General features: G+C 29.3%; 2 protein-coding genes and 1 long non-coding RNA gene across 4 annotated transcripts; 2 read left to right on the forward strand and 1 right to left on the reverse strand.

Moving 5' to 3' along the window:
• The first annotated feature begins 78 nt into the window (after positions 1-78).
• On the forward strand, positions 79-925 carry Tapdelta (Translocon-associated protein delta). Its single transcript, XM_011064420.2, has 2 exons — positions 79-327; positions 626-925. The coding sequence occupies exons 1-2, from the start codon at positions 79-81 to the stop codon at positions 884-886; spliced, it is 510 nt and encodes a 169-aa protein (XP_011062722.1). The 3' UTR covers positions 887-925.
• A 391-nt stretch (positions 926-1,316) lies between these two features.
• On the reverse strand, positions 1,317-2,450 carry LOC105150996 (proteasome assembly chaperone 2). Of its 2 annotated transcripts, XM_011064423.2 has the most exons (3): positions 1,865-2,450; positions 1,611-1,794; positions 1,317-1,529 (listed from the first exon to the last, which is right to left on the reverse strand). In XM_011064423.2, the coding sequence occupies exons 1-3, from the start codon at positions 2,195-2,197 to the stop codon at positions 1,387-1,389; spliced, it is 660 nt and encodes a 219-aa protein (XP_011062725.1). In that variant the 5' UTR covers positions 2,198-2,450; the 3' UTR covers positions 1,317-1,386. The 2 variants fall into 2 exon arrangements, with proteins under 2 accessions (XP_011062725.1, XP_011062723.1); XM_011064421.2 differs by having other exon boundaries at positions 1,317-1,794; positions 1,865-2,449.
• A 5,534-nt stretch (positions 2,451-7,984) lies between these two features.
• Positions 7,985-10,172, forward strand: LOC147910635 (uncharacterized). The gene is made up of 2 exons (XR_015544263.1): positions 7,985-8,573; positions 8,900-10,172. It is a non-coding gene; the product is annotated as an uncharacterized LOC147910635 (long non-coding RNA).
• The last annotated feature ends 3,479 nt before the right edge of the window (positions 10,173-13,651 follow it).

The following is a 13,651-nucleotide window of genomic DNA, read 5'->3' on the forward strand; positions in this document are numbered from 1 at the left end:
TTGGAAAGCGCATATTCCAACCAATACTTATAGTGGACAGTTGTCAAAATTGTTAGAAAGAACATCAAAACTTACAAAATGAACAAGGTTTTTTTCTTGTGCGCGTTAACGAGTTTAATTTCTGTGGCTTTCGCTGAGACCTGTCAAAAACCTGAGATTGTCGCATCGTCATATGTGACGGAAGATGCGACGGTCCTCACGAATGTCGCTTTTACCATGCAGTTCGTGTTGAAATGCAACAACGGTATAAAAGGAATCAGTTTGTATGCCGAAGTCGAGGGCAAGACGTTGCCGGCAGTCAGACTGAGCGCCGATAATAAATATCAGGTAATATATACATACTTTTTAACATTGCTTATCTTAACATAAGTGAATCAAATATACATTTGAATTAAACAAAGATTGTAAATTAAACATGCGACAAAATCGAACAAAAATAATAACATTTAGAAATATTTAATAATTTACTTATTTTGATTTCAAATTGTTAATTGAAAATTTCATTTGAAATCATCTAACTTCTATACTTTAATAAAAATCATCAATGATAACACGACACTCTAATCAACATGAAAGTCATCAATGATAATTTAATACTTGTGAAATTATTTTGCCTGTGTTATAGATATCCTGGACAGAAGATATCAAGAAAGCAAGGTCTGGCGATTATTACATAAAACTGTATGACGAGGAAAAATATGTCGCTGTTCGTAAAGCAATAAGGAATGGAGAAGATCCTGATAGTGTGAATCCCTTGGCAGTAGTTGTTCTAAATAATCCGGGAATTTTCCTCGGTCCTTGGGTGAACTCCGAATTCTTAGCCGCTTTCTTAGCTATTCTTGTTTCCTATTCGGCATTTTCTGCAAAATACAAACTTCTAGCGTAGAATATTTTTTGTTATTAAAAAATAAACATTAATAAAATATTTGAAAAGTATTATTTATTTCCTTAGAAATAAAACTTAATAAAATAAAATTATTTTTGTATATTTTTATATATTCACCATAAAGTTAAATTATACATTATGTATATAGGATGCGTTTTACTTGGTACTCACAAGGCTCATGTCAATTCCTTGTTTAATATTTGATAAAAATGAAATGATTTCAAGAGTGTTACGAGTGCCAAGTGAAATAAAGCTATAACTACTTTTATTATAATTTACTGCATTCATATCTAAACCATAGGAATTAAGTTTTTTTTTTGAACAAGTAACCGTTAGTTTTTTTTTTATAAATACTATAATCCTTTTCATATAAATTATATGAAAAATGTTCTAAATTATATTATATTATATATTACATTCAAATATACACTTATATAGCCATAGCAAAAATATTATTATTTTAAGATTAACAAAATAGTACAAAATATATCCAGATACAATCAATACATATCCTGTGATGGTGGCTTCCCAAATAAGTATTTCCAAGACGGTGGATACTTCAAATTACTACTGCTTGTTCCTAATACACATATCCATTGATTTAAATAGCACACCAGAGCTATTGCATCTTCTATATTATCCCCTTCGGAACAGAATTTGAATAAGATAGCGCAAGGAATATCAGTATTGGACAGAAAGTTGAAGATGCTCCTAGCAAATCCACCTCCTGGTATCTGCAATCTTTCCTCTCCAGTCACGTCTTTCGGTTTATGCGGAATCCAGTTGAGGTCATCAAAGAGTTTATCAGTCTGAAATTGCAGACTAGGAGAAGCAACATATCTCAACTTAAGATGCTGCGGTTGGACTTCCTTTTTTGCATAATCATGACTGCTTGCAAGAATTATTACCTGTGAAAAAAAATTCGTAAAATAAAGATAATTGCAATATTATTAAAAGAGTACGGAATTAAAATATTACTTTAGCTATTTTCCTCTCGGTGACAAATTGCGTAATTTCGTTGAAAAATTCTAAAAGCTCGCCAACATACGGCGATCGAATTTGTATAACGACAATACGTTCCTTGATCCCTGCGTAAATATCAATCGCCGTGATAAGCTCATTCGAATGCTCATGATAGGCGTTTGCGCCAACGACAGGTATGAATGACGTGCTAAAAATTTGACCGACTTTTGGAAGGTTAAGATTCGAAATGAGTAAGTCAACAGACAGTTGTCCAACATTTCCAACCGCTACTGATGGCAAGATGAGCGTATAATTCTCCAAATCAATATCCTGTGTTAATTTAATCATTTTCACATTTAATAATATTACTATTTCAGAGTTGAAATATGAGGTAAATATTACAAAGCGATATGTCACACATCAATACTCAACAACTCAACCGGTAATACATAAGTGCGAGTTTACATGCACTTCATGCACTTATATTGATAATGAGTGCATTCCGTTTCACACGCATGATGTGAATGATGCATCATTTATCCTTGTGTTCACTGAATGTTAAACTAGGATAAATGATGCATCATGCACATCATACGTGAAACGGAATGCACCCAATAGATCTGTCGCATTGCTTGCACTTTTTACACTTAATATTTTCGTTTTCTCTTTTCAACGCCTGAATGAATATATATTTATCCTGTTTTAAATGCAAACATTTTTGGAGATTTCAAGCAACGTGAACTAACTTAAGGTTTATCAAGCGTTGCTTGAAATTTCCAAAAATGTTTGCACTTAAAATAAGATAAATATATTCAGGCATTGTAAAGAGAGAGAACAAAGATGCTAAGTGCAAAAAGTGCAAACGCGACAAACCTAATTTAATTTCGATGAATTTTGGAACGTATCAATCATATGAAATAAATGAGCGAATTCAATAACGGCAAAGTGGCTAGGCATAGGGTCTGAACACAAGAATTGTCGTAACACTTGCTTAGACTTAAGTTAGACGTAAGTAAAGCACAAGCTTTGCCGTATGATGCACGATTTATTGCAGTCTCTTAGAGACACTGTGTACCAGTTCCAGAAAGTGAAGCAATAAAAAACAGACCTCATGTTTAATTGTTTGGCAAACAGATCTACCTGCTTCATCGACTTAAATTCGCTCAATATAAACTGTGCATTTTTTTTATTCTTTTTTTTTTACTTTTAATACAACACATTATACAATAAGATACATTACAATAAAATTATTTATACATCTTTCAAATAATCTGGCAAAAATGAAATTACTTGTAGAGGCCCTCCACCCCCCCCCCCTCCCCGCCGATTCTAATCGGCGGTCCTCTTTGGACTGTAGAGACGGAAATAATGCATTGGTGTAAACATCGTTATCATTATTTTTTTATAGTAACGATTTAGTAATGTTACAATTTTTTATAATGGTAACTAAGACTAAAAGTTGGGAAAATCATTTTTGAAAAGTAATATTTGTTAAAAGAAGTACGTAACTCATTATTTTATTAATAAAAAAATAAAAAGTAATGCGTTACTAATATGTTACTCGCTACGTATAACGATTAATGTAACGAATTATTTTTTCTATAAATAACGAATTACTTTTCGAAAATGGCTTTCTCAATCCTGATGCTAGTTATCATTTTAAAAAATTGCAACGTTATTACTAAATCATTATTATAAAAAGTAATAATAATGCAAGTAAAGCATTTCCATTCCTACTTTGGACACATATTTTTTTCGTTTTTTAATTTAACATTTTTCATTTATACAGTTTCTTTTGTATCATAATACACTTTCTTTTATATCTTTCTTTTATATAAAATACAATGCATTCCATGTAATATTAATTATAATTAAAAAAATAAAATTACAAATATATAATAGTTCAATAAAATATACTCGTAAAATTACAAATATATAATAGTTAAGCCTTTATAAGATTACTCCGCACATTTATATCATTGTAATTATTATGCAGCCTATCTAAGATTTCACAATTTCCTTTATGAATGAAATGAAGTAATATTTTAAATTAATTTAAATTAATTTAAATTCAAATTTTATTTGATAAAAACGGATCAATCTTGTAGAAGCCCTCCACCAACTCCGCCAGTTTCGATCGGCAGTCTTCTTTATGATATATTGGCGGCGAGTAGAGAAAGCAGCATTGTAACTGTTGTAAAATTTTTCAATATAATTGGTTTACACATTTAGATCCATAAAGAATCAAAAGCAAGAATCAATCGTATTGAAGAATTTTACAGTTGCAAAACTGCTTTTTCTGCTGAATGCAGCTACTGTTTCACATTTTTATTATTTACATTATTTTGCATACAATTTATTTAATATCAAAATATAATGTATAATGATAATTGTAAAATGAAATATTAAATGTAACATTTAAATAATTAATAATTAAAAATTATTAAAAGTTTTACTGATATCGGGGTACTCAATAAGTTACTTACGGGGTACTTAATCGATTCGTCTCGAATTATTAAGTATCCACACATTTTTAATTATGTTCATTGTATCATTATAATAATCTATTCAAATATATATAAATCTTTTTGAAAAAATTTATCAAGTGAATAAGAACTAAAAATTCCTTCCAATATACACACGATATAATATATACACTATGTATGTATTTTATTATATAAAGCAACCTAAAATATTTAAAAATTAATTAATGTACTGAAATGTGTAAAAATTAATTAATATTCTAGAATAGAAGGACGTCTAGCGCCTGAAAAAATAATCTAGAACACGAACGACCCAACGTGTATAATAACAGGGTATCCAAAATTAAGGGGTGTGTATTAAGAGTTAAATAAAGTTATTTAAAGTATACACTGAGAGAAAATGTTTTGTATTTGTAACTATAATTACATATTATTATAATTATGATTATTACTGCTATAATAATAATAATAGTAATTATGTATATAGTTTTAGCAACAAATGTATATAATTAGCAATCTAAAATGACTATAATTATAGTTATTACCATAAAATAGTTGAAATTAAATAAATATAAAAATGATCAAGTGACTATAATTTTTATAGTAATTTTATGGTAATTATAGTTATAAATACCAAACATTTTTCTCTCAGTGTATATTTTAAATAAAAAATATAAGAGTTGTTTAGTATTTATTATTTTAAATAACTATATTTCTGACTTATTTTTTATTTAGTGTAATAAGTTTCCCGAATCTATTTTATACTTTTTATTTTAAATAAATTTCTGAAACTTATTTTATGTTTTTTATTTTAAATAAGTCATAACAGTTAGTTTACCTAGCTATGATCGGCATTAATTTAAAGAATTTTTTAAATAGAGAATTATTTATTGCAAGTAGTGTCATAAATTAATTTTTTAGCTGAAAAATTAAATAATGATTAACAAGATATTTAATATTTTCAACCAAAGCTGTATTCAGCGTAAATTGTTTCACAATATTAATGAAAAATTGCACATATTTTTATATAAAGGATATATAGAAGGATGTATAGAATATTATCAATATTTATTTAAGTATGAATCATTTTAGAGTATAATGAAAATTGAGACATATCAAAAATACCTCACACACGCGAATAATTACTAATTACGTTAAAAAGAATCGTGTAAGTAATATAGAATAAAACTAGTGCCAGAGAGGCCATAAAGCAAAGCGTGAATATAATGTAAAGCGTACGATATAATGTACGTTTGACAAAATTGTGTAAAATATGAATAATTGAATAAATAATAACTGAATATTTTTCAAACACAATAGTTGGGAATCTAAACGACGCGTGACGAATAGCGAGGGGTGGGAGAACACATCACGCGGTGCGGTGGTTGACTACGTCATCACTATGGCATTCGCTCGGCGACTTCAAAGCGAGATACACGTAGTGTGAAACGTTCCGCGCATTAATCCACAAATTAAATGTCTACAAACGCGAATTGATTAATGCTCATAATTTGTGACATAAATATATCGAGCGACTGCCATTCGTATATAGTTATATTATCACACGCTCGAAATATATGATAGTTTAGAAATTACGAATTATCACGTTTAGACCGGTATTTTTTAATGATCATGAGTGATAGCACGTTGATGGCTTCGCATATCACTCTCTATTTTCGGATCGAAAACACACGATACATAAAAAATTAAATTTATTAAATTATCGGATTACGATTTAAAAGTAACAAGAAGCTAAAATGCGTTAATCTTTTGTTAAAAATATTGCGTATATTGCGCGGATTTCGTGTAACAAAGAGTTATTATAAACTAATCGTTTATTGTAACACAATTTGAAATATCTAAGATGAGTTGTGTGCGTAACGAATTCAAGAAATAAAGTAAAGATCGTGCAATAAAGCCTATTCATCGAAATATCTTAAAAATGTCACGATTAGATTATTTTACTGATTTTATAATATGCGACATTAATATGCGACATAATACAACATTTCGACAGTTAGATGATCGGCGCGCAACCTTGGGGATTGTTTTGGTGTGGAAGGGCGGACCGGCGGACGGGCGACGCGTCACGTTTATGCGAAGTTATCACGCAGTCATTCCATTATCGAAGCTTGTACAGGCAGGTAGCTGTGTCGCGTGCCGTTTTTCTGTACATTTCTTTACGAAACGTAATCGCGACAAATGCTAAATAATATGAAATATTGTACTTTACTGAATATTAAAAGTATACGATTACTAATTCACATGAATAATTATTCATAAAAGAATGGAGATGACAATCATATATCACGGAATAGATATTTCATACGGTTCATTCGTTTGGAATCAAAACGCGATGGAAAAACATAATTTATTACTATTTCGCGATAATTACGGACAACAATTAATTATTTTTTATTAATATAACATTGTGTGCGTTTCGCTTGAGTATAACTCTCAATTATTCTTCGAACGGTATCACACGTCATAAAAAAGCAACGTTAATGAATTATTACTCTCATGCAAAACGCGATTCCTACTTTCACAATTAATATAATTTGCGCAATTAATAATTCAATTAATTTTTCGTTTTCATGCATCTTTCGTGTTATGATAAAAAAGTTGAGTATAATTTTGAAACTATTTATCGATAATAAAAGACATACTTCTTTTTTTTATTAATATATCTTATCTCTAGCTCATTCCATTGATTCTAATCATATCTTACAGACATCGTAATAAAAGAATCAGTCCTTTTATCTGCTCTGAATGTATTTCGCAATAGTGACGAATTAACGTATGCTTGATATTCAGTTCTAAAAGTTAATTGATAATTGCATAGTAATATATATAATTATTAGTTACATATTATGTTTTTCAGATGACATCTTCCCTCTCACGGGTACACCTTGACGTGGTGAGAGGGCTCAGTACCCGGAGAATATACACGAAAAGAACGATTTTTCTCAAGTATCTAAAAATTTTTGGATTTATCTGAATGATATATCTAGATAAATTTTTAGATAATGAGTAAAATCGTTTTCTTCATGTAAAAATCCGACAGGGAAGCTAACGTACCCTCGTCCGCCGATTTAATTGAAAGTGAACGAACCGCAGCCGGTTCGTCGCGTCGCGCGTTTGCTTCGGGAGTGCCGTCAAAGTTATCGGACTAATGGACTTTTAACAAAACCCATTTGAATGGCATTCTAGTTCGACGATGAAATTACATCTCCGATGTTTCGACAGGAAAGCGGAACTCTCATTGGGACGTTGCTTAAGTGGTCACGGTCACTGCAATGCTCTCACGCCAAGTGCCCGGGCACGAGGTGATGCCGGCCGCGTAATGTCACGCACTTCGTCATAGTGCTGTGTTCGCGCGGTTAGCAACTACGTGTTGCTGTCGGCTGATTGAGGACACGCTCTGTCTGCCGACAAACGGTTCGGCCCTTAGCGGTAAGAAACAATCGATTGGCTCGGATTCGTCTCTGGGCCTGTATTCTGTAACCCGGATTATGCAGTTGTTATGAGCACATAACGATTGCATAACGAGTTACAGAATTCCGCCCTGGTGGGTCGCTCAAAAAGGAATTGTATAATTCTGGTCAGGGCGCTCATTTCTCTGCGTTTATCTATCAGCATCTAAATGATTCTCGCGTTTAATATGACTTAGTCAGAGCCTAGCTCTAGTAGTCTTGTAAAAGGCTAGCTCGTGACGAGGGGTTGGAATCCATTTCTTGAATTGTCTAGATTGTTAGACAATCGGCGATGGTACCAACTTTACTCTTATTAGAGGAGCTTGTCACGTCTACCAGTCTCTTGGCATCGCTCGTGGTACAGCACCACTTGTGTCCCACTAGAACTAGCAGTTAGGGCGTATGATTGAGTCAATGTTAAATGTGATGTAGGCGTAAACCAGAGGTGACGGACTTGATACGATCGATTTCGTCTTCTTTCGTGTGGGGTTTAACCCTTGTTTGGCGTTTACCGTGTGTTTTGCAAGTACTCGTCGACTTGTGGTGCTAATTCCACTGATCGAAATAGCAATCCTGTCATGGGTTTTGTAAACGTGGAGTGCCGCAGTGTCGCGCGAAAGACTTTATAAATGAATAGTCCGCGCGCGTTTATAGTGTACTATTCGCGAGTGTTTTACGCGAGTGTCCTGTGCGAGAGGATGTCAACCCGATTCTGAGAGGAGGAAGAGGTCTAGGAGAGGCATCGGGCACCGGCGGAGCAACCTTGCGGTAAATATTTTTTACTTATGTAAAATCAATATCTTTCCTTTATTTATTCTGGAGTCATTTTATTTTACAATGATTTAAAAATGATAATTAGAAAAAGGATTATTTTGAAATTTCATATATACGAATTTTTAAGATCTGTTTTAAAAAACGTATAATTATTTTATAAACATCTAACTCAATGATGAATTAAAAAATTCGATGCTTATAAAAATTATACATTTTGAAAATTATATGATTATTTTAAGAGAACTTTGCGTTTTTTTTTAAATATTGTTTGTGTTCTTTATAGTTTGCTATAATTTATATTTTATATTTTTATGTTACAGAATCATCGTAGCGACGTTGCAGATTTAACTCCGCTGTTGCGCGTCGGATCGGTGAGTGACGAATTAATATTTTTATTGAGGTAACGGATGTGTGATAATTTTAATGTATTATAAATTTATAAATGCATATATGCATTAATTTAACGAAAATATACGGATAAATATATGTATAACATACATCCGTTGTCTTAAAATGGATAAGTTAGAACAGATTAGGATAAACTTAATCCTGGATACCTTCTTATTATTGAATATATTGTGCATGCACTGTTTTTATAATGTCACGTTACACACACCCAGTTTGAGTTATTTCTACACTGAAAAAAGATTGGCTGCTGCAGTAAATTAGATGATAAAATATGGCACACCATTTTTAATTGACTACAACAGTCAATTTTTGGTTGTGCCTATCCGCAATGTCAGTATAGGATTTCGATTGGTTAATGCAACCAAAAATTGACTGCTGTAGCCGATTAAGAATGTTATGCTATATTTTACCATTTAATTTGCTGCGGCAACCAATCTTTTTTTTCAGTGTAATTATTCCTATATGTCGCCACTGCTTTTACACAACATCTCGTTAATTTAATTATAAGAATAAAGAAAAACTATTTAACTCAGGAAGATTATTTAATTTAGCTCAAATTTTATTTATTTATTGTAAATTTGTATCTTAATGTAAACGCTTTGATATGAAGTAACTCAAGCTCGGTTTGATACTAAGTAATTCAAGCTCAAAAATATAATAAAAAATAGATTGTTTCGATGATCATGTTTTATACAATATTAAATTCCTTGTGAAAAAATATTTTATATATAATTTTATATATATGTGTATATAAATGGATATATTTTATATATAATTATATATAAATATATACAATTATATATATGTTCATTTATACAATAAAATGAAAAGTATAAAAGTTCAGATGAGGCTAATATCCATATATACAATTATACATATTTTTATATAATTTTATATAATTATATATAAAATACTTTTTCCTGGGAATACATCTTGACGTACTTGGAAATAAAAATAAAAAAGAATAAAATATTCATTTTTAAAATATATGAAATACATAAAATAAAAAAATATAAAGTTTATATAAAATAATAGTTAGAATGAATGAAATTGTTATCTATAAATATTATAACATAGAAAAACGTTTGTTACAGTGTAACAAACAAATATTATTTTAATTTTCCTATCTATCCTATTCCCAAATATTCATTCAGGATTAAGTTTTATACAAGTTGCTGCAGAAAAGCAGTATCCACATACACATATATGTATAATGTATACTATTTTTTTAATTCCTTCTATTGTTTTATACTTATTTGTATATATGTTACTCATGAAATAACAACGAAAATTCTAATGTAACGTATATAATATTGATCTCGCTTTTATATGAGAGACATTTTATAGTTATGAATTATTATTGTTTATTTCAATGCACTGACTTTAGCCTGATCTTTTATAACTTATCCATATGTAACTGGATTTTATACCAATTAAAGTAGTAACATGATGTAAGATCCAAAGTACATTTTATACCAAGAAATAAAAGAATTTTATTCCATAATTATTTTAAAATCGTGTTCAGGGTTTTGCATATTTAAAATATTTAATTATTTTAATATAATAAATCATACAAAAAATTATTCTAATAGTATACAAAATCCAATAGGGATATATTTATTGACATGAGGGAAAATTATCCTTTTCGGATCTTACATCGTTCATCTGAATTTTTCATCTCCGCATGCTTTGAGATGAGCAACGAATCGTTCGAATCGTTAAAAATACGTATATGGACCTTGAATTTTATCGGATTGTAATCGTTATATATTTTTAAATTAAAGTTTTATTGATTACATTATAAAGTTTATATATAAAGAAATTTAATTTAATTTCATAATATTCGAGACTCTTGAAATCAAAGCATTGATGTGTAGATTTTTTAATTTAAATTTATTTTTAATCGAGTAATTATATTTTTAATAAATGAGAATAAAGAATAATCGCGATATTTATTCGTATATTAAAGGAATTATTATTATTATTATTGATAATTATCCATATTAATATTTAGTTCATTTCATTAATATGATTGCCCCTTCGCGACGCGTTCGCGCATCGAAAGCGTAAAATCTTTACGCTTATTGCTGGCGATGTTAGCCGGCAGCAAAAAGGAGTATTTCTCCTTGTTATTCGATTTCTGGAATATGAAATCAGAATATTGGCCAGGAGCAACGAAAGGTGAGATCAATCTGGCCAGAAGAAAGAAGAGGATCTGTATACAAGGTAGGTTGGTGTGTAACACCAATCTAAATTTTTAAAAGGTAAACTGGATATTCGGGAGGGTAACTTACTCGCAAATTGCGAGTTCTTATATTTTTTGAATTATTGCTTATTTAAAACACAAAAAAAAACAACAAACAATAGGGCTAATGAGAGTCAGCGCAGATAATCAAGCACAAGTTTCGTAGATTTTTTTTTAATCTACATAACTTGCGCTTGATTATCTACGCTGACTCTCATTAGTCCTTTATATTTGTTAATTTTTTTTGTATTTTAAAAATTGAAAGCTGTTTTAATTATTACTCTTTATTACTTATTTATTATTAGTACACTGAAAATAAGGATTTGTTGTTACAACAAATTAAATGGTAAAATATGCATTTTTAATTGATAGCAGCAGCCAATTTTAGTATTAACCTATCGAAATCCTATATTGACATTGCGAACCAAAAATTGGCTGCTATAGCCAATTAAAAATGCTATGCCATATTTTACCATCTAATTTGCTGCAGCAGTAAATTTTTTTTTATCAGTGTATGATCGCGGTTAATATAATCGCGATTCACCCCACTGAATTTATCAGCGATAGAACATGATTAGGTAGATATTGACTATATTCAGCGAAGAAAGTAGCTTTGCAACTGTAAAATTCTTCAACATGATTGGTTTAGATATTTAAAATCCATAAGGAACCAAAGCAAGAATCAATCGTAGTAAAGAATTTTACAACAATTGAAAAGCTTTTTTCTCTGATAAATGCAGTCATTAACGTATTATATTCGCGATTATTGCTCATTTATGAAGTAATGTAGGTGTGGAGATAAGTATATCCGAATAGGCAAATAAATAAAAATACGGATAGGTAGGACAATAAGTATGAATAGGTAGGGACAGTGTAGGTAGAATGATAAGTATAGACAGGCAGAAATAAACACATTATATGTACGTATTTGATAATTGGAAAGGAGGAATTAAAAATTGAATAAAATTTTTAATTTATTTTAAGTTTTATTTAATTAGGAAAGATTAAAGTCAAAAGTAACAAAGGTAAGTTATAACACTTATATAAAAAACGTTATAAATAAAATATGCAAGTGTAAGGAAGAGACAGAAGTTTAATAAATATATTATAAACTTCTATCTCTTCCTTACGCTTTTGTATTTTGTTTATAACGTTTTTATATAAGTGTTACAACTTACTCGTGTTACTTTTGATTCCAGTTTCTCCTATCAGAGTTTCAATTATCAAATATAAAAATAAAATAAATTAATTTCAAATTTTATTTATTTTTCAGCCCTGAAATTAAATTTTTTTGTAAAATTCTGTACGCGTCCAAATTATGTAACGCATTATATTGTATATTATATATTGTATATTGTAATTAATTTTATATTGTAAATAAATGTATGTACTTATAATAATATATATTGTAAAATTTATGTAAACTATGTCCAGATAAATGCTATCATATATATTTACTTTTGTAATTTGTCAACGATTACTAATAAGTTATTCATTTACTGGAATATATTATATATATCCGTATTGAATATCTGTTTAATAGCAGATAGCATTTATTTTGTTATAGTAAACCAAATTGTTGCGTAATTTATAAATATATAAATGTAAATTATACGAAATCGACGAAACATATAATAACAAAAATTGTTTATTAATTTAATAAGTTTTATAAATATTTAATTAAAAAAAATTTTTTTTAATTGGATTTTATTTTGAATTAAGAAGTCATTAATAATTTTAAGTAACTTCTAATTAAAATTTTTATGTTAAAATAATCGTCAATTTTTCTTCGGATTTATTAATATATAAATTTATTAAATAAGTCACGAAAATTGGACCTTGAACTGAGCCAAGTTAAATATTAACTTTTTGCTTGCTTTTTGACATTTACATTTTTAATATTATAGAATTACAAGTATATTTTAGTGATCAATTTATTATATGCAAAAGTTTCGCTGTCTTTCGCGTCAAAGTATGCCAGATTGCGTGCTTTGTACCGATAGAAAGTCGAAATTATTTTCATCGTGGAGAGTTACTCCTCGCTTTTCGCGAGTCCATGAAGTCCATTCGCGAAATCTAGTTTGGTGTCTCTTCGGAGATTCTTATGCAGAATTAGAATTAATAATAAGTTTTTTCGTCTGCAATTACTGGAAATAATTAAAAATAATTTTGTCAATGAGTCTCAGTGATAATTACTATATATTTTAAAGCCAAATTGCGAAATTATAATTCACTAGTATATTTTAGCATACAATTTTCATTGCTTTCTTTGTTTTATTAAATGTTCTCCCACTAATAATAATTTTAGTAACAGTACTGTCTTAATAACAAATAGAATTTAGAATTTATTATATATGATTAATATAAATATATAATGATTATTTGTTTAAATCCAAATTATTAAGTAAACAAATTTAAT

The sequence above is a fragment of the Acromyrmex echinatior genome, chromosome 2, assembly GCF_024713525.1.
Source record: "Acromyrmex echinatior isolate Ae372 chromosome 2, ASM2471352v2, whole genome shotgun sequence".
Classification (NCBI taxonomy): domain Eukaryota; kingdom Metazoa; phylum Arthropoda; class Insecta; order Hymenoptera; family Formicidae; genus Acromyrmex; species Acromyrmex echinatior.

Coding starts and splice junctions, on each gene's coding strand:
- Tapdelta (XM_011064420.2), top strand. CDS start 79: ATGAACAAGGTTTTTTTCTTGTGCGCGTTAACGAGTTTAATTTCTGTG. Junction 328..625: donor GCGCCGATAATAAATATCAG/GTAATATATACA, acceptor CCTGTGTTATAG/ATATCCTGGACAGAAGATAT.
- LOC105150996 (XM_011064421.2), bottom strand. CDS start 2,197: ATGATTAAATTAACACAGGATATTGATTTGGAGAATTATACGCTCATC. Junction 1,795..1,864: donor CCGAGAGGAAAATAGCTAAA/GTAATATTTTAA, acceptor TTTTTTTCACAG/GTAATAATTCTTGCAAGCAG.